This window comes from Diceros bicornis, chromosome X (assembly GCF_020826845.1).
Source record: "Diceros bicornis minor isolate mBicDic1 chromosome X, mDicBic1.mat.cur, whole genome shotgun sequence".
In the NCBI taxonomy this organism is placed as follows: Eukaryota; Metazoa; Chordata; class Mammalia; order Perissodactyla; family Rhinocerotidae; genus Diceros; species Diceros bicornis.
In genome coordinates, this window is record NC_080781.1 from 71,212,400 (window position 1) to 71,238,509 (window position 26,110).

At 36.8% G+C, this 26,110-nt stretch overlaps 1 protein-coding gene across 1 annotated transcript; it reads left to right on the forward strand.

Annotated features, from left to right (window-relative positions):
• The first annotated feature begins 9,805 nt into the window (after positions 1–9,805).
• On the forward strand, positions 9,806–22,540 carry LPAR4 (lysophosphatidic acid receptor 4). The gene is made up of 2 exons (XM_058536243.1): positions 9,806–10,074; positions 18,957–22,540. The coding sequence occupies exon 2, from the start codon at positions 19,033–19,035 to the stop codon at positions 20,143–20,145; it is 1,113 nt and encodes a 370-aa protein (XP_058392226.1). The 5' UTR covers positions 9,806–10,074; positions 18,957–19,032; the 3' UTR covers positions 20,146–22,540.
• The last annotated feature ends 3,570 nt before the right edge of the window (positions 22,541–26,110 follow it).

A 26,110-nucleotide genomic window follows, 5' to 3' on the forward strand; every position in this document is an offset into this window, starting at 1 on the left:
CTTTAAATGCATATTAATAACTGAAAGCAATAAGTCTGAGAGGCTACATACTATATGATTCCAACTATATGACATTCTGGAAAAGGCAAAACTATTGAGACAGTAAAAAGATCAGTGGTTGCCAGGGGTTCAGGAAGAGCAAGGGAGGTATGAATAAGTGGAATACAGGAGATTTTTAGCGCAGGGAAACTATTCTGTTTGATAGTGTACTATTATGATACTGTAATGGTGGACATATGACATTATGTGTTTGTCAAAACCATAGACTTATATAACACAGAGTGAACCCTAATGTAAACTAGGAATTTTTGTTAATAATAATGATCTATATTGGTTCATAACTTTTAACAAATATACCACACTAATGCAAGGTGTTCATAATAAAGGAAACCATGTGTGTGTCAGGAGGGAAAGTATATGGGAACTCTGCACTTTCTCCCCCATTTTTTCTGTAACGCTGAAACTGCTCTAAATGATAAAGTCTAATAATTTAAAATATTTTAAAATGCAGAATCTTCAGGGGAATCTTTTATTATATATTTTTTTATCAAGGTCATGTAAAGGATTAGAGTGTCTTCTTATTTTAGTTTTGGACTTCCTCCTGAGGCACTGTACCAATTCTGATTTAGAAGAAAAAAGTTATTACTTTATTAATCCACAGAAGACCATAAAGAAATTGAATTCCTTAGGAGTCAGTAAGCGAAGCAGTATGAGTAAGAATGCGATAAAGCCTCACCAATTCAAACTAATTGGAAGATAGAGGTAGGGAGTATGAATAATAGAATATTTTTAAAGGAATGTAAATTATGACGTTCAGATATTTATGGTAACTGAAATTAGACTGGCTATCATATAGTTGAGGTCCTTGGGGGAATGGTATTAAGAACAGACTTTTCTGTCTGTATCCTTTTTGTACACATAATTTTCTCAGCCTGGAGTGCCCTTGTGCCCACCTACCAAATGCCTCTTCATCCTTCAAGGCTTGAATTATTTCTACTCTGTCAAACCTTCTCTTTCTGATATATTCAGCAGGACTTCCTTCTGCATTGATTTATGGCTCTTTGAGTTTGTATCTGTCAGATGCTTGGAGGCAAGGACCAGGACTTAATCATCTCTGTATCACTTATATCACTTTGTGCTATGCCTTGTACATTAAGAGTATCTCAAAAATGCCAGGTAAGTGCATTTATTAACAATTATTGATATATACTGTAATGGAGTTTTATTAATTAATTAATTAATTAATTTCCTTATTTATTTTGGTGAGGAAGATTCAGCCTGAGCTAACATCCATTGGCAGTCTTCCTCTTTTTTTTTTTTTGTGCTTGAGGAATATTGTCCCTGAGCTAACATCTGTGCCAGTCTTCCTCTATTTTGTATGTGGGATGCCTCCAGAGCATGGCTGATGAGTGGAGTAGGTCCACACCAGAAATTTGAACCTGAGAGCCCGGGCTGCTGAAGCTGAGTGAGTGGAACCTTAACCACTCAGCCATGGGGCCAGCCCCTGGAGTTTTTAAATAGTCGTTTTATTTTGAGTTCAGCGGTGAAAGGAATTCAGTAGAATGTGTGGTAAAGAAAGCAGACAACAGAAAGTGGTTACATGCATAAAATAGATTAGGTTTAACATTATAGAATCGCCAAATGTGAGAGCTCTATGGATCTTGGAGACCATTTTGTTCAACTCTTTCATCTTTTTAAAGATCTTTATTGAGATATAATTTATGTTACATTAATGTTCACCCGTTTAAAGTGTATAATTCAGTGGTTTTTGGTATATTCAAAGAGTTGTGCAACTATCACAATAATCTAATTTTAAAACATTATTATTATCCTTCAGGAAATCCTTTTTATAATCAATACATTTTTATTTTATTTTTAACAGCTTTATTGAAGTATAATTGATATACAAAAATTGCACATATTTAATGTAGAGAATTTGATGTGTTTGGACTTATGCATATGCTCATAATAAAACTATCACCACAATCAAGAAAATAAACATATCCATTACCTCCAAAAGTTTACCTGTCCCTCCTTTTTTTGAAGAACACCTAACATGAGATCTACCCTCTTAACAAATTTTTAAGTGTATAATAGAGTATTGTTAGCTATAGGAACAATGTTGTACATTAGATCTCTAGAACTTATTCATCTTGTATAACTAAAACTTTACACCTATTAAACAGCAACTCCCCATTTCCCCCTTCCTCTAGTCCCTGGCAACCACCATTCTATTCTCTGCTTCTATGAGTTTGACTATTTCAAATACCTCATATAAGTGGAATCATGCAGTATTTGTCCTGTGATTGGCTTATTTCGCTTAACATAATGTCTTCCAGGTTCATCCTTGGTGTTGCAAATGGTAGGATTTCCTTCTTTTTTAAGACTAGATAAAATTCCCCTACATTTTCTTTATCTATTCATCTGTTAATGGACATTTGGGTTATTTCCCATATTTTGGCTATGGTAAATAATGATGCAGTGAACACAGGAGTGCAGAGATCTCTTCAAGGTGCCAATTTCGATTCTTTTGGATATATACCCAGAAGTGGGATTGCTGGATCATATGGTAGTTCTATTTTTAATTTTTTGAGGAACATCTGTACTATTTTCCATAGCAGCTGAACCATTTTAAATCCCCACCAACCATGTACAAGAGTTCATAAGTAGAAGATAAAAACAAAATCAAAGAAACACATGGAGACAGAGATTGGATTGGTGGTTACCAGAGGGGAAGGGGGGAGGGAGGAGGGTGAAAGGGGTGATTAGGCACATGTGTGTGGTGGTGGATTGTAATTAGTCTTTGGATGGTGAACATGATATAATCTACACAGAAATCAAAATATAATGATGTACACCTGAAATTTATATAATGTTATACACCAATGTTACCACAATACAAAAAATAAAATTAATAAAAAACAAGTTCCAATTTCTATACATCCTCTCCAATACTTGTTTTTGTTTTTGTTTTTGATAATAGCCATTCTAACAGGTGTGAGATGATATCTCATCGTGGTTTTGACTTGTATTTCCCACATAACTAGTGATGTTGAGCACCTTTTCATGTGCTTATTGGCCATTTATTTAGTCTTCTTTGGGTGAACGTCTATTGCAACCATTAGCACCTTTTTTAAGTTAGGCTATTTGTCTATTTTCCTATTGAGTTGTAAGAGTTCATTATACACTCTACATACTAGTCCCATATCAGATATATGATTGGAAAATATTTTCTCCCACTTTTTAGATTGTCTTTTCACTTTCTTGATGGTGTTCTTTGGCTCACAAAAGTCTTAATTTTGATGACGTGCAATTTTTCAATCTTCTTTTTTACAGTTTGTGGGTTTTATATTGTATCTAAGAAATCATTGACTAACCTAAAATCTTGGAAACTTATGATTGTTTCTTCTTAGACTTTTATAATTTTAGCTCTTATTTTTAGGTAGATGGTCCATGTTAGGTTAATTTTTGCATTGTGTATGATGTGAGGTAGAGGTTCAAAGCCATTCTTTTGGATGTTTGTATCCAGTTGGCCCAATACCATTTTTTTTTTAATTTATGAAGTGACTTTATTTTTACTCAATACCACTTTTGAAAAGACTGTTCTTTCCCCATTTAATTGTCTTGGTGCCCTTGTCAAATATCGATTGACATAAAAGTGTGGGTTTGTTTTTGGGCTCACACTTCTATTCCACTGATCTATATTTCTGTCTATCCTTATACCAGTACCACACAATCTTGATTACTGTAGCTTTGTAGTAAGTTTCGAAATTGCTTAAGTGTGAAACTACCAACTTTGTTCTTTTTTAAAAAAAAATATTTTGGCTATTTTGGGTCTCTTGCATTTCCATATGAATTCCAGCTTGTCATTTTCTGCAAAGAATCCAACTGGGATTTTGATAGGAAATGTTTTGAATCTGTAGATCAATTTGAGAATTATTGCTATCCTAAAAATATTATGTCATCCAATCCATAAACATAGGCTGTCTTTCCATTATTTATATATTCGTAAATCTTTCAACAACACTTTGTAGTTTTCAGTGTACAAGTCTTGTATGTCTCTGTTAAATTTGTTCCCAAGTGTTTTATTTATTTTGATGCTATTATAAATGGGATTGTTTTCTTTGTTTCATTTTCAGATTGTTCAATACTAGTGTATAGAAATCCAAGTGATTTTTGTATATTGATCTTGTATTATACAACCTTGCTAACCATGTTTACTATATCTAATAGTTATTTTCTGGATTCTGTGGAATTTTGTATATACAAGATCACGTCATCTGTGAATAGAGATGTTTTTACCTCTTCCTTTCCAATTTGGATGCCTTTTATTTCTTTTTATTGCCTAATTGCTCTGGCTAGAATTTCCAATACTATGTTGAATAAAAGGGGTAAAATCAGGCATCCTTGACTTGTTCCTAATCTTAGTGGGAAAACTTTCAGTCTTTTACCATTGAGTATGATGTCAGCAGTAGGTTTTTCATAGCTGTCCTTTATCACATTGAGAAATTTACCCTCTATTCCTAGTTTATTCAGTGTTTTTATCATCAACAGAAAAATTGGGACTTTTTTTAAAGCATGAAAACTAAACAATACACTGCTAAATTTCAGTGGGTCGAGGAAGAATCATAAGAGAAAATAGAAAATAAGAAGAATAAACATGAAACACAGCATATCAAAAATTATGTGATGCAACAAAAGCAGTTCTCAGAGGGAAATTTATAGCTGAAAATAAATATATTTTAAAAAGAATAGAAATCTCAAAATAATATCTTATCTTTTCACCTTAAGAAACTAAAAAAGGAAGAGAAATCTAAATCCAAAGCAACCACAAGGAAGGAAATAATAATGATTAGAGCAGACATTAATAAAGTAGAGAATAGAAAAATAATAGAGAAAAATCAATGATACCAGAAGTTGGTTCTTGGACTAGATCAACAATATTCATAAACCTTTAGCTAGACTGACCAAGAAAAAGAGATATAAGACTCAAGTTACTAAAATTGGGAATGAAACAGCAAACATTACAGCTGACCTTACAGAAATAAAAAGTATCATAAGGGAATACTATGAACTATAACAAATTTGATAACCTGAATGAAATGGACAAATTCTTAGAAACATACAAACTACCAAAACTGACTTAAGATAAATGGAAAATGTGAATAGCATATAATAAGCAAAGAGACTGAATTAATATTCAAAAACTTTTCCACAAAAAATTCCAGGAGCGATGGCTTCACTGGTGAGTTTTGCCTATCATTTAAGGAAGGAAGATTAACAACAATCCTTCACAAACACTTCTTAAAAATAGAAGAGGATGGAACACATTCCAATTTACTCTATAAGGCCAGTATTACCCTGATACTAAAACAAGCAAAGACATCAGGAAAAGAAAATTATAGACCAATATCCCCTGTGAATACAGATGCAAAAATCCTTCAAAATTACTAGTGAATCAAATCCAGCAACTTGTTAAGAGGATTTATATACCACGACCAAGTGGGATTTATCCCGGAAATACAAGGTTGGCTCAACATGTGAAAAATCAAAGTAATATACCATATTAATAGAATAAAGCACAAACCATGTGATCATCTCAATATGTGCTGCAAAAGCATTTGACAAAATCCAACACCTTTCAAGGAACTACTAACTGTGTCGCTTTGGGCAAGTCACTTAACTGTTCTGTACCTGATTTTTCTTAAGTACAAAACAGAGACAATAACAGTAACTACATCATGGAGTTGTGCAGATTAGGTAAATAAATATAGGTAAGGCACTTAGAATATTGTCTGGCATATAATAATGCTCAAGAAATGTTTTCTGTTATTATTATTACCTTGACATTTTTCTAACCTATACCAAGCATTCAAGTCTTCTGGGTACTTTACAAAGCTCTTCGATAAAAATGTTCATTTTCTCTAACAACCAACCCTGCCTATAGCAATGGGAACTTGCTATTATCTAAGCCTGTTCAGTCAGTGAGAAGGAAACCCCAGTTGCTAGAGAAACAGCTAAGAGGTGATGGTGCTCCAGTGTGAAGGATGAGCTAAAAATCTTCCAGGGACTGTGCTTGAAAAAATGTTTTCTACCCTTTCATAGATGTAATGTCCAGTGTTATAAACTGGTTTGAAACTTGACTTTGTGGTCCTTTCCTCCCATTGAAGCAAATGAAGATTGTATTAAAAAGGAAAGCCTAGGGCCAGCCCCAGAGACCTCGTGGTTAAGTTTGGCATGCTCTGCTTTGGTGGCCCAGGTTGGGTTCCCGGGCACAGACCTACACTGCTTGTCTGTGGCCATGCTATGGCAGCGACCCACATACAAAATAGAGGAAGATTTGCCACAGATGTTAGCTCAGGGTGCATCTTCTACAGCAAAAAAAAAAAAAAAAAAGGCTATAGGATTTAGGATCTCGCCTTTCTTTGTTTTCTGAAAGGCTTCAAGACATCTGCTAATTAAGGCAAAATTAGTAATTAAATGGCTTCCCTTCCTAGAACACTGCCCAGATTTATACAGGCACTGTGTTCATTTACAGATTATGAGAGTTACCAAAACTATTAGTTGGACCCTAAATCATAGGCATAGTTAAAATCCTTCAATTACATTTGTACTGTTTCCAAGGAAACTAGCATAGTGTTGAGTCCCTGGCACTTGGGGTGACTTCACCCAGTCCTTTGATATTGTTGGCAGAAAGAAAAATTGATTTGGGTTTGGAGTGTGAAGATCTCAAGCATCTGACTGTTCTTATTCAAATGTGTAAATTCCCAGTTGGAAGTTAGTCATATTTCGGTTACTTTCTTTTCAAACAGATAAAAATGAAATGTATACTCCCCCAGGTAGTTCTTAATTCACTTTTTCAGCTGTATATTCATTTTTCCCCCAGTGGCAAAGACATCAGCAACTCAATGAAGGCTTTTTTGAAGGACTTTTTGGGTTAAATTGTGTGGCTATAAACTGGCTGTTTGGAGAACACCCTGGAAAAGCTTTCATTCCCTCCTTCCACCTTACAAATATTAGAGCAAGAGAAACTAGAATATTTGCAGTGAGGAGTGAGGTGAGGGCAAAAGGGGATGGTAGTGGATAAGCTTCAGTACTTTCTTGTTCATGGAACTTTTTTCTTTATGTGTTTGTACTTTTTGTTCTAAAATAACACCTTGATATGGACTTGTTTGTACATGGATGAAACGATACATATTTTTAGCTGAGAAGTAAAAAAAAAATAAATAAATAAATAAATAAGGCACACCACTGCTTTGCTTAGGCAAGAGAGAAGGTCAGGGAGAAGAGTTTGTGTGAACAAAATCCTTAATTTTGGATTAAGCGGATATGGACCCTATCCTCTTGGTGTTTACAGTTGGGAAAGACTGACAATCAAATTATCACACAAATAAAAAATTACACAATGCATGTAAAATTATACCTGTGATGAATGCAATGAAGAAAAGGTCCATGATACTGTAAGGACATCTAATAGTGGATATGACCTGAACTAGGTACTAAGGAAGGGTTCTCTGAAGGCATGATTACTGGGATAATTTCTGAAGGAAGAGTAAGAATTCACTTCGTGAAAGGGAGGCTAGGGAGAGGGAGAGTGTTCCAGGCAAGGGGAAGAGCAAGCATAAATGTCCCTGATGTGAAGGATAATATCTCATTCTAGGAAACTGAAAGTAGGTCAGTGAGGCTGGACCTCAGATAGAGGAAAAGTAATGCTAGAATTGCATGTGACTCAGTGATATAGTGAAAGACCCAGGAGTTGTTTGTGAGATTAATCAGAAAGGTATTTGAGTACCTTAGGGAGAAATGAAAGCAGATTAATTGGAAGACTGAGAGATATTAACCCAAAGAGGAGAAAGATAGTGAGCTGGTCATACAGACAGTCGGACAGTGACCATGACTATAGGTTGATTTCAATTACTATAGTGTATTGAGTTGCTACAATTGAGCACTCTCCCCCAAAAGCTCTTCTTACCCTTCTTTTCTTTTCACAAACCCGCTTCCTTCTCACCTCACCTCACTTCACACCTCCTGCATTTGATCACTTGAGTCTGGCGACATAGAAAGATTTCTCCTTCTTTTCTCAGCTTATTTAAATACTAAACATCCATCAAGTTCCAGCTCAAATCCCACCTCCTCTGGGAATTCCTCCTGGTCCCATCCATAGGACTCCATCTCCAACCTCTGATCCATTACAGAACTTATTCTCCGTATAACTATTTAGTATTTTTCAGAATTTTCCTCTGGTATCTCACTCTTTAATGTGTCTTGTGTCTCAAGCTAGACTGTGAATAACCGCAGGGCAGTGACTGTATCTTTCTCTTGCAGATTGACAAATGCACCAAGGGCTGGTCCAGGTCCAGAGTGAGCAAATGACAACTTGTAAAGACACAGTCAATGTCAGCAACTGACAGAAATAGATATACCTGAGATAAGTGGAGAGGGGCACAGGAAAAATAGAGCCTGGAGGGCAGGGAGAGGGGAAACAGCAGAGAAAGTGGTTTTTAGAATCAGTCTCAGGTAATAAGGCTCCACACTCACTTGTTTACTGACCTTGACTATTAGTGAGAACAGCCACAATAGAGCTGAAGAAAGAGGGGGAATAAACAAATGGGAAGGATGTCTTATTTGGGAGGTAGCTTAATTACACAGGCTAAAGTTTTGAAGCAGGCAGAGTATCCCCCAATTCTCCAGGGGTGTGGCTCTGCCAAGAGAAAGAAAGCAACTTATTCTTGGCCCAAGAGTTTTATTCCAGAAAAGGGAGCGGGGTTGCTGTTGGTAGTAGTGTTGGCAGTGGGTGGAGGTAGAGAAGAGAAGGATAGGGGGGTGGCAGAGGGGAAGGGCTAGCAATGAAGTTACAGATGGATGAGTGAATTTCTGCAACAAATTCAAACGAGAGACAGGGAGAGAATGGGGAAAAAAACAGACGAAAAAAAAAGCAGAGTGGGTGACCAAGGCAGTCAACCTATAGGAAAAGAACTTGCCCAGGGGGGAGGAAGTATACAGTTGAAGATAACTCTCAATTATAAACAGATTGCATCTTTACTATTTATTTTGGTTTTTAGCAAACCTCTGAAAATTTCATAGTAATTAGACTTCCTGCCAGGCAGTTATTTAAGAGAAGTGTAGACCCTCCTTTTGCCACAGAACACTCCCTAGTCCATGGAAGGTGGGTATAAGGGCTCTGGGACCCCAACGCATCTCTGAGGGTACTTCACTGGCTTAAGTAAGTGTAAGTGAGTACAGTATTGAATTCTATTTTTTTGTGGTGGTGGGAGGTTTAATTTTGCATAGTACAATAGGCATGTATTTATGATAGAATTCACTTTTGCCTTTCTCTGCTCCTTACTTATAATTATTAATATTGTTGTAATTTTTTTAAGCAAGTTGGAGCAGACATGGGCTGCTCGTAATGAAACACTCCTCCCAGTTTGGAGTTTTTGTCTCCTCCTCCTCATTAGCATTGTAGAGGGGTAGCAGTCCTGCAGCAAAGACAGACACACAGGCTTTCTCTGTGGATTAATTCGTCAGGAAAGGCACTTTTTATGTTGTCAAGTGGCACTTAAGCTGCTAATTCTTGACTGTGAAAACTGCTTTTCCTGGGCAATGCTCTTTAAGGAAAAACTTCTTCAGTCCAGTGATTGGTGACTAAGGGAAGGATGGAGCACAGGGGATTGGGCGGGATTTCGGCTCCTAATAATGCCTCCTTATCCAATGAAAAGCATTTCCTATTGAGACCCCCAAGAGTTCCCCCAGCCCTCGGCTCCAGCCCGGACTTTGGGCCTTTTCTTGTGTCCTGTTTGTTAAAGGCATGCTGGCTACAGCATTCAAGAGGGCCGTTCCTTAACAAAGGGAAAGATAAATGTAAATAAGCTCACATTTTCAGAATGGGCGCTTTGCTGTAAGAAGCTGCGGCAGCCCAGAGTCTGCTACTTTGGGCTGGGCTAACCTTTCCCTGTAAAAAAATAATGGATTAAAATATGCACTTCTAAAGTGCGAGATGCCCGTTTACATGTTTATTAGCTAATTGTCTACAGGCATGAGCACACTCTCTCATCTAGCACACTCTTTCTTGGGGTAAGTCTCTTTGAGAAAGATTTAATTTGGGTGTTTGGGGGTGGGAGGACGGCATAACAAACTTCAGTGGAAACACTGATGCTTCCAGTGGAGAAAGAAGTTAGACTTCATCTCAGAAGTGCTGAACAGGGATCGTCGTGTTGAATGGTAAAAAAAGAAAGAAAAAAAGCAAGAATTTCTATTGTTTTGGCAATAATGTTGTTTCACTGGAAGAGATACAGGATTTTCAGGCTGTTGTTTCATGTAAACACAGTTGTTTTACAACACGGAGTAGAGCAATTTAGAAGTTCTTTCAGCTAGCTTTATATTTCTTTGGTTTACAATTGATGGTGAGGTAATGTGGCTTCTATTATGATGAGATTTCTTCTAGTAAAACTATATGCAGGGTGCCTTTGATGTTTAAATGATTTACGGAGAATGTGACATTTGCTATATTGAATTATTCATGAACTTGACCATAAAGGAGGAAACATATTTCAATGAAAAACTAATTCTGGCATAAATTGAATTTGCTATTATATGTGAAATTAATTGTTTTTTTCCATACAAATGCAATAATATGGCATATTCAAAATTTTCTTCTTGTGTATTCTGAATATTTTTAAGATTTTTAGTGACAAGATCTTATTGAATTGATAAATATTGTATTTTAGTTACTTTATTTTAGGAAATATAGCAATGTAATTCATCATTATTCCAGCATGGAAAAGACCAGACAAATCCAAAGATTAGAACATTTCTGGGCTTGGTGGGGTTATTCACTTTGCTACCTTACCAAATTATACCATCTTTCTTTTTCCTTGACTAACATGAAATCAACAATAATAACCTAAGCTGCAAATTATCCAGTGGATTTGAAACATGTTTATTTTTCAGAACAAAATTCCAAACAACATATCTCATCAGCATAGATTGTAAATCCTTTTGCCTTGTCACAGATGAAAAGTTGCTCTCTTGCTAAAAAGGATGAGTTCAGCTGATAAACTTGATGGCATCTACACTCTAAAGTATCTTCTGCCAATCAGAGATGCGAATGAAAGCCCTATTGGAATAATCAGACAAGGCTTTCAGAATGTGTACTCTCTGTAGGTTAAAGAGAAGTGGGAAGATGCCTCACAGCAACACTCAGGCCAAGCTTAGCTAAATCTTCCTCTGTTCAATTATCTTTGAGAGAAAAATGCATTAATTGTTGTCCCTGCTGTGGTGTGATCAGGGTCTAATTGTGTAGTTGCCTCTTTTCCATGTGTATGATCATCATGTATAGTCTGCTCTTGGCCTTCTTAAGGGGGTGGGGATCCTATAATGTTTTTGTGAATATTGGTACTGCAGATCAGGAGCTTAGTAGGATGTCACCTACCACTGGGAATCCAGCCTCACTTTTAGTAAACAAGTAATTGGTTGTCAGAACAATGCATAGAAAAGTAGTTTACTGATTCTATATAGCTATGTTCTGCAGTATTTTGATAACCTTATATTTTGAGGATTACAAGTGACTGGGAGAATAGGTAGAAAAGATTGAGGATTAAAACCTAGATAATTAGAGCTGATATGCTTACTGATATGGGCATAAGGGCAGAGGATGAAAAAAATGAGGGCATTAGGAAGACTTAGGATATAAATGGCATCTTGATGTGTAATTCTTAGCTTCTGACACTAATAATATTTACTTCTGATATTAAAATAAATCTACACTATGTATGATGATAGATGTTAACTAGACTTATTGTGGTGATCATTTCACGATATATACAAATATCAAATCATTATGTTGTGCACCTGAAACTAATATAATGTATGTCAATTACACTTAAAAAATAAACAAAATAAATCTAGCAATAATTTCATTGAGTCTAATAAAAATTAATTCCCTCTATCTCAGACTTTGAAGGATTAAAACATTATTTTTGCATTGACAAATGTGAGCAGGTGAAAGCAATCGACAAAAGGGAACAGCCAGTCAGGTTACTGCCATATCATCAGTTGAAGGCTGCTGTTGATCAAGGCCAAAGGTGGAAGGACAAGAGAAAGTGAGGTCCAGAAAGAGACTCTGACTTGCTCTCACACAGTTAGCTAGTGCTAGGGCTGGATGTGGCAATATTGAATTAATACCAAACCTGAAAACATCTGGGTATTCGAACTTCCTAGTTTGCTTGGATTGCAAATGAAAAGAAGTTTTCTTTATAATCCGAAATTGTGAAAGTCATAAAAGAAAGAAATTTTAGTATTTCTCTCTTCTTTTAAGTTAAACCAGTAAAATAATATCAATTTCATTCCAGAAACACTGCTCTCTGGAGGAGTGTGAAAATCAATTCTCTTTAATATTAAGGTGATCTCAAACGTATTTTAAATTGCCTAATGATTTTATTTTTTATTTTGGTTCTCTTAGATTAGAGAAAAATTATTTCAGGAGAGTTGGAGTATTATTTAGCAGTCTGCTTTGTTTGGCTTACCTTTGTTCAGAAGAGGGTGAGATGCAACAATAGTATAAGTTTGGCACTAGCAGATGATTCTACATTACAGGCAGGAAATGGGTAGCATTCAAATGGAGGTGCTATTTATAATAATTTCATTACATAGTATTTCTGGTTCTATATAAGTATTTTATGCAGAGTTGTGATTTAAAGATGTTAAAGACATGCTATATTGGGTAGGCCTAGGACATCCTAGTAGAGGCAGCAGTGTTTGTCAGTGTGCTAATACTCAGTAATTGAAGCTTTGCTCGTGTCACTGTAGTTCAGGGGAGAAAGAAATCTGGTTGGAGTGGGGGTGCAGGTTAGAGACAAGGCAGTGGGCCCTCCACGAGTTGTTTCAGTCTTCTTTCCTCTTTCCCTATCAAGGCCCCTGCCCAATAGTAACAGCTGTTTCCAGAGAAAAAGAAAAGAAAAAAAAAAAGACAAAGAAAAAACTGGTATAACTTCAAGCCAAAAAAAGAAATCTCCTTTGTTTGGTTATTTTTAATGTAATGTATTACCTTATGGAAGTGGAAGAAGTATTTTTATTCCTTTTGTCACTAGTTATCTTTAAATGGGTGTAGGTAACACAGACTCATGGACTTCTTGCTTATCAATATAACTAATAAAATAAGGCACAGCAGTGATAGATTTGGAAAATAAAATGTTACCTGCAATTCTGTAATAATGAAACCCGAAGCATTTAGATACTGTTTTAAAATATGTTGGTTCTCATTTACTCTGATTTACGTCATATAATAAATTTCTTCACCTTATGATCTTGGTATACGTTTCATTGAAAAGCTCTCTCCATGGCACACTACTGTGACAAGTTCTATTTCACAACATCCATTGGAGGAAATCTCTAACCATAGTACCTCCAGAAAGTTTATTGATTACCCAAGTCTCGGATAAAATTGGTGCCAGAATTTGGCTTGAACTAATGTGGTCAGTACCACTCTCCTGGTAATAGCTTTCTCCAAAATTCTTAATTTCATTCTCCAACTTTTTTTGTAATGAATACTTCCAATTTATTACAGAGTATATGATCCAAAAATCCAGAATGGGTGAAGGAGTTGTAACTGTTTATTATAATCCAGGCAATTTTGGTGTAGATTAATATTGATTCTTTTGATTAAGCACTCTGTGCCACTCACTGGTATATACCTTTAGAGATGGAAGACATGGTTTATATTCATATTATCAGGATCAGTATCCAAGTATATCAGGTGAATTGGTATAAAAATTGATAACTAATTTGCCTGTTCAAATATGTGCAATAAAGCCAAATTTCTAGTTGGCATGTATGAACCTCATAGAATTTGGAAATGAGCTCTTTTAGGAACACCCAAAATTTTTCCCAAAAGATCTGGGGCTTCTGCTGAGATGAGATATTGAGTGTCAAGACTCTAGACTATTTCATGATACTAGGTTGAGCAATTTCTCTGCATTGTCTTACTCTCTAACTAACTGCTAGGAAAAATTCTACTTTAGTAGGTTTGATGCAATCTTTGGCCCCATCATGTTGAGCACTGAACCACATTATTTTCCAAAGATTAGACTGTGTCATCAGTGAAGGATTTGTGGGAGACTGGAATATTTTTTTGGTGAAAAAAATCAAGTTAATCATTGAGAATAGGATCTGCTCAGATTAGGGCCTGTATCAATTTCCTGCTCTCCTCAAATAAAGTGGAGGACAAAACAGCCATAATAATCTCAGTGGAAACCAAATTCAACATAGAGAAGCCATTTTTAAAAGGATATTTCTTGCACAAAAATAAATGAGGCTTATCAATCTAAACATTTGACACGCAGTGGGGCTTGCTTGAGATGAGACCTGATACAGATCAATTTCCCAGCTCAGCTCTGGAGTGCAACATTTACCTGTGGTTTCCTCCATATGTAATGTCATAAGGCTAGGTCGTGTTCTGAAAACTGTTAAGAAACATCAACTAATGCATAGGAACATCATTTGGAACCATGTGTATGATTGTGACCTGTGCCTGTGACTTGGTCTAGAAGATTTCCTTAGGAAGTCTTATTTGTTAGCAACCACTCATCTGAGGAGCAACATTCTGGACATATTCCCTGTTATTCCAGCAGGATGGTTCTGATCTGTATTTTTTGCAATATTTTTGTATTTTTTATTTTGCTTCACTGCTAGATATATATAGGCAAAGACACAATAGGTTTTAACTTCCTCTGAAAACTATTGTGTCAATGTTCCTAAGCTTCGACCAGAGCAGAAAGGGGTAATGCTCTGGGGATCAGAAGCTTGGGGATCTGATCTGACCCAAGCTCATTTAAAAAGGAGCAAAGCAAGAGAATTTGAGTATACTCTGATTTCAAGGCCTTGTCTTCCTGAGTTCTGGATTGTCTTTGGTAGAAAACAAAAGCAAGCCAGCTTTTCTAGGCTACTGGGCATATGCCAGAAGTTAGAGATTTGTTTTCAATGTATCATCTGAAAGTTTAGCACTTAGTGAAGTGAAGTGATTTAGGTATTCATCTTTATAGGGCCAAAAGGCTAACTCCATTTCCTCCAGGAGCCCCAAAGACCCCAACCATGGTATATTTCATTATCATTAGAAATTTTTTAAAAAGGAAAAAAATTGTGAACACTACTATGAACTGTCTGAATTGGCTCCATATGTGTAGGTCAAAGTTAAATATTCATTGAGGGTCACATTTCTCTTTGGTCAACCTCCAGGTGACCTGTTTCCTGCCCATTGTCAGTGAAAATATATCCACCCAGCACTCTGAACACCCTAGGTGATTAATTTTTGGAATAATTGCCTGCAAATGTCTTCACAAGACAATAGTCTAATGCTACTTTCAGTGGAAGATGTAATTAACTGCATCAGCCTGTTTTCATCCTTCTTCATCTTATCTGAAGCTCGAGTGTTGGCCCTTTGCCTTCATTCAGTGTACAATATGTTAGACATTTAGGAAAATCTAGTAGCTAAAAAACAGTTTCTTTTAGTCAAAAAAAAAAGGAAGCCAGTCAGAAAAGAGACCTTGTTTCTTGAATATCATTGATTCTCCTTCAGAATCATCTTAAGAGCCAAATGCCTCTCTGATTGTTTTTACCATAGCTCAATGGGAGATATTCCTTTGGGGGTACCCTCCTGAATTATCCTGTTATGAGAAAATTGTGTAGTTAAGGTTGAAACTCAAGGAGGGCTCTCTGAGGTTTAATGTATACATAAGAGAAGGATGTGTTGCTAATATGAAGTTCACTGTTCCAAGACAGAGACATAGGTGTCCAGTTGCGTCAGGGGAGAGAGAAGGAAAAAAGCTTCTATAATGTTTCCTTGTGGTTAGGCAGACTGAATATTGGCAAGCTCATAAAGCTACTCACAAGCCCTGTTGAATCTTCCTAGCCTCAGCTGTGAGGCTCAGAGGTAATGTTTATACAGGGAAGAGAAACAGTATAGCCAAGTTACAGAGTGAACCAGTGTCTGAGTCAGAAATAGAACTCCTTGCTTCCAATGCCATGTTAAGTCCCAGGACCACACCCTCACTGCTAGACAGCAAAGGTGCTGTGTGTTTGAGCAAGGAAAAGCTATGAATAGGGCCTTAGTGGCAGTTTGCCCATGCCCTCTCTCCAGGATTGACACTGTAATGCTTTCTTGTCTGTGGTCCTTTCTCTCCAACAGGATTTGGTTACTCAAAGCGGCGAAGCCAAAGTGCTAGGCATTTGCAGACTGCCTGCTGTGGGTATAGTATATATGTTCTGGGTGACATAAAACTGAATGGAAAACTGGGGAGACTAAGCTCACCTATTTGAAACACACCATCTTGGGAAATACAAATAGTACATAGCCAGTAAGCTAGAAGCATGCTGTGTAAAGGGGTCACCAGTGGGCAGACTGAGGGACTCTGGACAGAGGTGAAAAAAGGCTTCTACTATGAAAACATTTTCCAAATAAAATAAACTTATTGGCAGTACTTATTGTAGAAGGCAGGGGCAAGAAGATCCTTGTGAATGAAGTTTGGCTTTAATTTTAGGATTTTTTCAGTACCATAATTTCTTTAGATTGTGTGACTATGTTAGAGGGATATTTTTTGACTACCTTGATTTCTTTCACCATTAAAAAAAAGCCTCCAGAGTAACGAGTAGTGAGTGGGGGTGTTAAAAATAGTATATAAAGTGGTTTAAGCAGTTGAGAAGTTTGCCATTCTCTTTTTGTTTCTGCCACTCCATTGGTGAAACAATCTGCAGAAACTTGGGCCTGCAGCCCCCAAAGTGAGTTATGAGCTCCATTGACTGAGATTTTCCAAGCTCTTCCTGTTTTTGCTGATCAGCTTCAGTGACATTAAACATAATGATTGCACACTGTTCTTCTTTCTGAGAAAACTAGAAGGAGTGAAATGAAGCAAGGTAGAGAGGATGGGATTGGAGGAATTGTGAACTAGAAATACCTCCCGAGGCCCTTCATACAAATTGGATGGCAGCACTGACCTCTCCCGGGCAAGGTCCTCTTTTTCTCACCTTTTCTTCTCCTCCTTTTCTCACTTCTACAGTTTTTTTTTTTTTCTCTGCTACATTCTTTCCCATCTCCTCCTCTGCTCTCCCCACCTATTTTTATTTCTTCCTCATCTGGCTTTTTTTCCCCCTGGACCTTACTTGGTCAAGATTCCTACTCTACTCTGCTTTTACATGTCAAGGTTGCTTCTGGCAAAAGTTGAGCTGGGCCTATGAGATGATGTGGCCAAGAAGCAATACGATCTTAATGCAGTGTTAGGCTCAGGGGAGGCACTCCATAAAGATTTGCTGAATGAGAATTCAGGAATAGCAAGTTTCCAATTTTAACTTGAAAACTTTAACTATTAAAAATGACAATCTTTTGCTTTGCATGCCGTATTCTCCAAGGTCATGTCTCCCTCTAGGCACTGCAGTGAGTGAGTGCTTTTTCTCAAACCAGTTTTTTCTCAAGCCAAACACTGGTTGAAGTAACTTTAGGCCTCTATATATCTGGCAGGTTTCCCCCTCCACTTCCTTCTCTGTTATATACAGAGACCCTTTGACCTGTTCCCTGGGTGTTGGAAGGAAAGAGTGACGTAAGGAGAAATCACTTCAGAGAAATGCCTTTCACATTTTAAAATATAATCATGTGACAACACATTACTGGATATGTCAGGGGACAAAGACCACTTTTATTCCATATCCTCCCCATTGAAAATAATTCATTCAGCAGCTACTTGTCCACAGTGTATTAAAGAGAATTCGAAAGACAGTCCCTGTCCAATGGCAGCTGTTGACCTAGGAGAAGGTTAGTAAGATTTCTATATGCACCTTTGAACAATGTTGGCCCGGATACCCAACAAATATGATTAAGTCAATAACTGCCACATGTACAAGCCATGGTAGGCATGTAACCGGCCAGATCAGAAGTGTACAATGGGGCATAGGGATGGCTATTCATGTCAGATCTACCTTTCACCTTTGGCTTGTATTCAGCCAGAAAAAAACTTTACTGACTAGGGCCATTTTAGGAGCCCAAGGCCTGCAGATAACTGATGGAATGGGCAGCAGGAGAAGGAGAAGAAAGACATCCTAGACTTAGAGTCTAGAATGAGAGAAGCTTGGAAAGGGGACCACAGTCTGCAGGAGGGAAACACTGAGATGGTTATTTGAATTATCTCTCTAGAAAGGCAATATAATGCAGTGAAAAAACTTTTAGCCAGAAGCTCTAATTAACTGAGGGATCCCTGCTCTCTGAACTCATGTCTTAGAAGAAAAAGGTGAATCAACAATTTACTTCAGGAGTTTAGTCATAACTTTTGTAAGAACGTGTCCTGGAGGTCCCATATCCACCTGTAGTCTTATGCAATAGAACTAATACTCAGACAATGAAGTATAGTAATTTTGGAGAGTAGACAATACAATTTAGAGTAGCATAACAATCTTTTGGTTAGGAATAAAAAAACTGAATTCTGGTTCTGACTACAGTGTTTATGTGTTCTTCCAATTCTGACATTATTGTAATTCTAAATTGCATAAGCCTCAGTTTCTGCTTCTGTAGTATGGTGATAAATTCCTGTCTTGCCTACCTTATGGTATTCTTGTGGGAATCAAATAAAACATGCTTTTGAAAGTTAAAAAGCACCTTATAAATTTCACAGTATTAATGTTGTTTCTACTATCAGAGCTTATTTTCCCCCTCCTTGGGCTCTCAGGTAACCAATATCTTATTCCTGTTCACTGCAATGCTACAGTATTGCACTTACTGTACGGAGTGTGATATCTTCCACTCTTGCAAGACGCTCTTGTAGTACCTTTTAACATATGGTAGATGCTCAAAAAGTACTTGTCAAACAAAATTGAATATGTATGTTATTTCTAATCTGGGTGGACAGAATATTTTTCATTCCACAGAAATCATGGATGGAAGGCAGATTTGATGATTCATTCCATCTTGTCTCCCATAGGACGAAAACATTTCCTACCTGTCCCTAGTCTCAGAGTGGTGAACCCTGCAGCCAGCAGGCCTCCTGAAAAAAATCCATGGGTGACAGAAGATTCATTGACTTCCAATTCCAAGATTTAAATTCAAGCCTCAGACCCAGGTTGGGCAATGCTACTGCCAATAGTACTTGCATTGTTGATGATTCCTTCAAGTATAATCTGAATGGTGCTGTCTACAGTGTTGTATTCATCCTGGGTCTGATAACCAACAGTGCCTCTCTGTTTGTCTTCTGCTTCCGCATGAAAATGAGAAGTGAGACTGCTATTTTCATCACCAATCTGGCCCTCTCCGATTTGCTCTTTGTCTGCACTCTACCTTTCAAAATATTTTACAATTTCAACCGCCACTGGCCTTTTGGTGACACTCTCTGCAAGATCTCTGGGACTGCATTTCTCACCAACATCTATGGGAGTATGCTCTTCCTCACCTGTATTAGTGTGGATCGTTTCCTGGCCATTGTCTATCCCTTCCGATCTCGTACCATTAGGACCAGGAGGAATTCTGCTATTGTGTGTGCTGGAGTCTGGATCCTAGTCCTCAGTGGTGGCATTTCAGCTTCTTTGTTCTCCACCACTAATGTCAACAATGCAACCACCACTTGCTTTGAGGGCTTCTCCAAACGTGTCTGGAAGACTTATTTGTCCAAGATCACCATATTTATTGAAGTTGTTGGGTTTGTCATTCCTCTGATATTGAATGTCTCTTGCTCTTCTGTGGTGCTAAGAACCCTCCGCAAGCCTGCTACATTGTCTCAAATTGGGACTAATAAGAAAAAAGTACTAAAGATGATCACAGTGCATATGGCAGTTTTTGTGGTATGCTTCGTACCCTATAACTCTGTTCTCTTTCTGTATGCCCTGGTGCGCTCCCAAGCTATTACCAATTGCTTGTTGGAAAAATTTGCAAGGATTATGTACCCAATCACTTTGTGTCTTGCAACTCTGAACTGTTGCTTTGACCCTTTCATCTATTACTTTACCCTTGAGTCCTTTCAGAAGTCCTTCTACATTAATACCCATATCAGAATGGAGTCCCTGTTTAAGACTGAAACGCCTCTGACCACAAAGCCTTCCCTTCCAGCTATTCAAGAGGAAGTTAGTGATCAGACAACACATAATGGTGGTGAATTAATGCTAGAATCTACCTTCTAGGTACGAGAACTGTCTTTAGGTCCAGATATGGTTTCTCCTATGATTTTTCCTATGCTATGAGTAAGAGAAAAGATTTGAAGCTAATGATACTGAGAATAGATTAATGTACTGAGTGCAGTCAGATACATTTATTTGAATGTTTATTGTACATATGCTGTTTTGTTCAATAATTATAGGTCAGGTCTAATTACAACAACCAAAACTCTTCTGCTGGGTTAGAATTTTATTGTATCACATTACGTAGGTGGTCAGTGGCCTTGACTTTAGTGATATGGAGATCACTTTAATACTTTTAAAAAGATATTTCCATTCTGATAATATTTGGTAATTAGGTTGGGCCTATAAATATAGAACAAATTCAGGGATTATTTAAAAAAACCTTTTGTGTTACTACTGATAAATGCTAGACTTTTTTTTCCTTTTTTTGAATTGTCATTGAGTTTATTTTAGCACAAGAACATATTTTAGCATAACATTATTAATAAAAAATGTATCAAATTTAAAAGAGCTGGCAAAATTTATTGTATATATTTTGAAAGCAGAAAGATAAATTGGGTTTGCATGAATATGGGTGGGAAGAAACAGAAAATTAACTGGATTTACACATCTGCAGTCACCGTCAGTTTTTAAAAACTGTTTTCGTTTTTTTACACTACGTTAAGATTTTCGTATGAAACTTCAAATCCAGAAAGCTGCTGAATATGTGCCCATGACAGGTGCAAAATGGAAAATCACATAAAACAGCAAATATCCATAAAAAAACTAAGCAACACCAACATTTTTTTCTTAGAATTTACAATTATCTTTCTTTTGAGAGACTGATTTCTATAAAATATTCTCCATATAAAATTTTGGAGCACAATGTAGCCAGAAAGCTGCTGCATTTGTGCCCAGGTCAGGAGCAAATTGAAAAAAATTAACAACAAAATAATAACAAAAATAAAACAATAAAAGAAACAAAAAAACTTTCTCAAAACTTACATTAATGATTTTGGGGGGAGAGGAGTTGACATCTGTGACTTTAAATTACTTATTCTTTCTTATTAACTGTTGGAGCACAATATAGCCAGAGATGTGCTGAATTTGTGCCCAGGCCGGGAGCATATTGAAAAAATATATATAAAGCAAACCAATACAAACAAACAACAACAATAAACCAGAAAAAACTACAAAACAATAAAAACAACACAAACAACAAAAAATAATTCCTAACACTTGCATTAATATTTTATTTATTTTTTTAAGGATCTGTAAATTTAAAAATACTGTATCATTTGAATGAAATTTTGGCGTACAACATAGGTAGACATCTGCTAATTTTGTGCCCAGGTGAAGACCGCATTGGAAAAAAAAAAAACATAAAACAAAACAACCCCCTACAAAACAAAACATAAAAAAGCACACAAAAATTTATAACATATTTTTTGAGCTTTTGTAAAACTAGCAAAATACTATAACGTTCATATGATGCTTTGGATCAAAATGCAGCTAGGAAGCTGTTAAACTCATGCCTGATTCAGGAGCAATTAAAATCAATATTTTAAAATGTACAAAAGAAGAGAAAACATTTGTTATAACTCACTTAAACAACAAAAGCAACAAAAAAAATCCATAAAAACTCTTACCATTTATTGGAGGAAGTGTAGATTTAAGAATGTTAAGACTTGTAAATAAAATTTCTGGGCACAATGTAGCTTGAAAGATGCTACATTTGAGCTCATGTCAGAAACAATAGAAATAAATACCATCACCTACATACTACACACATACACACACATGCACACAAGAATTAAAACTGCAAAACAACAAAAATATTCTTAAAATGCACATTAATCAATTTAAAAATATTTGGATGCTGTGACAATTTAAAAACACTAAGACTTTTTACTCAAAAGTTCTAGGAGCAAAGCATCATTTAAGCTGGTGAACTTGTGCCAGGGAGTGATTAAAAAGAAAATAAAGACCATAAAACAATAACAAAAAAATAAAAATTTTTAACCATCAAGCAAATTCTTAAAGCTCTCATTAACCGTTGTTTTTCTTTCTGATGATATGTAGATTTAAAAATACTAAGATTTTAAAGTAAAAATCTGTGAGCATAATTTAACTTTAAAAACTGATAAATCTGTGCCTGGGTTAAGAACTAATTGAAAAAAAATTCTAAAACAATAGAACAGTAATAAAAATGAATTCTCAAAAATGGCATTACTTTTTCCATGTGATCTAAAGTCCTAAAAATGATCATGCATTGTATTGTCTTGTGAAAAAAAGTTATAGATAGAATATATAAGGCATTAAGTTCAGTTAGATGAAACTAGGCTAAGTTAGTCTAAGTTCAGTTGTTACGTTATGTTGTAAGATCAAATTAATAATAAGAGTATGAATAATCTTTTTGTTTCAGTATTCTTTCTTTTCCATTTCTTGTTAGTATAAACTATATGAGAACTTTTGTTTGTGCCCTTGGCTCTCAAAATTATGAAATTTTAGGATTATGACACCAAACCATTTAATGTGATGTGTTAACCAAGTTGACATAAAATATATCAATAAACCAGTTTCCTTTTGTGTCATTTCCATATTTAGTTTTGTTTGATTTTCCATATTTCAATTTATTTTAATTAATTTCCATTTTTATAGTTGATATAACTTGCTCATAATAAAAACTTTTATCATATGAACAATGTAATCAACAAAATGTAACACATAACTAAATGTAAAATAGACTCATTTTACGTTCAAAAGCAATAGCAATCATTCAGCTGTAATAGCAAGTTGGATTTTAAGTGCTTATTAAATGTAATAAAATATATTTGGATTATCTAGCAGTTATACTTTGGTCAGCTATTTATTCAACTTTGCCTTTATTTGTGAGCACCCAGAAGCATCTTTCCTTTATCTTCCCTCCATCCTTCAAGAAAGAACTTATTAAAGTATACTTGATCCCAAATGAATTTCAATACTTTGTTTTTGAGGCTGTCTGAAGACTAATGCAGAATTGCAAATGGAAAATCCCTGGGTGACTTTTCAGGGATCAAGCTGAAAGTTTAAGTACTTTCTTCTCTGATTTGTCCAAGTTAACTTTGATTTACTTGGAGTTTCTTGCCAATCTAACTCTTGAATCTGATTTCTCAGATTTGATGAAATACCCTAGGACAACTAGGAGACCCGGGGAAACTCAGGGCAAACAATCTGACAACAATGGGTTGATTTGGAGGCTAGGTGGCTGACTGATCAATAACTAGAACAGGTAGTCTTCCAGTGGCAGCACAGGGAATTCCTACTCAACATCCTCATGCCTTCCAACTCTCAGGGAAAACAATGTCAGCATCTTACAAACCGCATTGTGTATTGGTTCCCCATGAGATGACAGCAAATGCTGCCTTTCCTGACATCATGATCAGCATGATCAGCCCTAGGCTATGTTTAAAATTATAGAAACTCTGTCCTTAGTGACCTTCTAGGCCAGGTCCGCAGAAAAAATGGGTACAGAGGTCATTTGTTTCACATCTGTATTAGCCGCCTTCCACCCCTGTCCCACTCCCAAACCCCTCCACCTTATGTTTGCTATGGTTTCCCAAACTCTCTACCTGTCTTTCCTGTGGTCCCTTCCAACATCTCTCCCCACATCCTATAGAAATATCACTTCTTTGTGGACCAAAAACAATACATAAACATCTGTCAAGGTAGGGATAGGTTGAACAGATTTACACTAAGGTGTGAATGATTGATCACTCCACCCACTGCTTTTAATCCTCCCTTTGGTGTTTGCATCTTAGAAAAGGAATCTGTTTAATTCAAATGACTGAAGCAGGCTTGGGGCGAAGAGAGACGACTATCCCAGTAAATACTAAGTCATCTCTTGAGCCTCAGCCTCCTTGGCCCCAAGATAGGGCTTCTGCACTGCAACTCGCTTATTCCACTTTCTTGACATTACCCTGTGTACCACTAAGTCCAAAACATACACTGATTTTCTCCAGACAGCCCTCTTTTCCAAAACTGCCTGTGGTAACTGGGAACCTGTGTTCTCATTTTATATAGGCTTGGATTCTTTCCCCTAAATGTCTCCTGATCCTAGTGGACTTGGTGAAATGATTCTTAAAATATGAAACAGTTTGTTTCAACAAGGAAGCCAAAGCACAGACTATTGAGTAAAAGTTTCCCCCATATTCAGATTTTTGAGGAGCTGTGTACTTCCCACTATTTCACTTCTTTCCCTCTCTTGAATGTCTGAGTATGAAGCTCTTCTCTCCCAAATATCTAGGGAGGTACTTAATCCAGGAGCATAGAGGAGTAGAGCCAGTATGAGGTCTAAAATGTAGCAGTGAGGGAAGCCAGATAGGCTCTAAGATTGGGGTGATGTGTGTGGCCCTAGAAACTAGCTTGCCTTCCTATTTATCACGAGGAGCTCTAACCCTAGAGATGAAAAATTTCTTACAAAAAGCCCTCACTCCTCCCATTGCTAGTCCAGGGTAAACTGTATGCTCAGCTTAGTACTGTCCTCATTCAAGTAGATGATATCAAGGACAAAACTATGGGTTGCCTTCCTCAGTTAGGAACCTGGGACTTGCTGGACTAGCCCCAGTTGAAGGCAGTTTGAAGTTCTTGGGAAACAGTTTGGCTGGGGGTATTCCTAGGGACCCAGAATTCATTCATTTACTTATTCAACAAATTTCTTGAACAACAACTATGTGCCAGACACTCTTCTAAGCACTGAAAAGGCAGTGGTGATAATAACAGACAAAAAACTGTTTTAAAGCTTATGTCCTAGAGTGAGATCAGGCGAAACCAAAAACAAACAAACAAGTTAAAAAGTAACATGACAGATGATGATAAGTGCTACAGAGAAAAATAGAGCAAAGTAAAGGGGGAATATGTATCTGAAACCAAATTTCAGGCTCCACGGTAGGACTGGATAAAAACTTTAAAGCTCATAAGCATTGAAAAGATGAGGATGCCTCTCTCTAGATAAATAAATAAAATTATTGTAATTAAGTTTATGCTATACTTATCAGTGCATGTAAAGAAGTGCAAGAAAGTTCAGATTTTAAAACATCACATTTCTAATGTTTTTTTTAAAGGCGTTATGAAGCCCTAAATTGTTCGAATTCTGTGCTTAGTCTGTCTACCTTTGGGTGTTTATGCTCTTGTCTAAGCCACAGAGACCTCAAAAGGCTAATGAAGACCCAGGCCTAGGTAACTTCCAGTCAGCAAAGCTGATCATGTCATGGTCTCAGCCTCTTCTTTCCTCAGGCTTTATCCTGCAGTAAGAAGCTCACTTGCTTTCTCTCTGTCTGTCTCTGTCTCTCTCTCTCTTCACCACTTCTCTCAGTAAAACATGCTCCCAGAGAAGGATCTCAATGCTAACTGTGATGTAACAAAGAGGTTTGGACTGGAAGCCCAAATCTGATTTTCATACTCAGCTTTCCTACCCACTGTGTGAACTTAGGCCAGTCTCTTCCTCCCTTGTGCCTAAGTTCCCCTATTAGTAAAATGAGCAGGTTGTCCTCAGCCATGTCTGAGCTCCCTGATAATTCTAAGGCTAGAAGTCCAAATTCACTGATGCTGAGCTGGAAGTAACAGTACTTATTAATAATGCTGATATGGATGAGAGTGCTTACTAAGTGCCAGATACTGTACTAAGAACTTTACATGCATTATTTCAAAACAATACTGTGAGAGAGGTTTTATGATTAGCCCCATGCTGCAGATGAGAAAACTGAGGCTCAGTAAGCTGAAAAAACTTAAAATAGAGCAAATAAGTGGCAGTGTAATTTGATCACAGTTCTGTATGTCACTGAAGCCTGTGTTCTTAACCAGTAATGCTTTGTCCATCCAGGATATGAGTCTTAAGCACAAGGAACACATCTTTAATGGTGGAACTTCAGCCATTAAGGAGAAGAAAAGGGAGGCTTTAGGGATAAGGGATCCTTCTAAGTTCCTTTGAAAACATTCCACAAAAGTGGCT

What these genes read in the sequence shown, in the direction of transcription:
- LPAR4 (XM_058536243.1), top strand. Translation starts at nt 19,033, where the DNA reads ATGGGTGACAGAAGATTCATTGACTTCCAATTCCAAGATTTAAATTCA.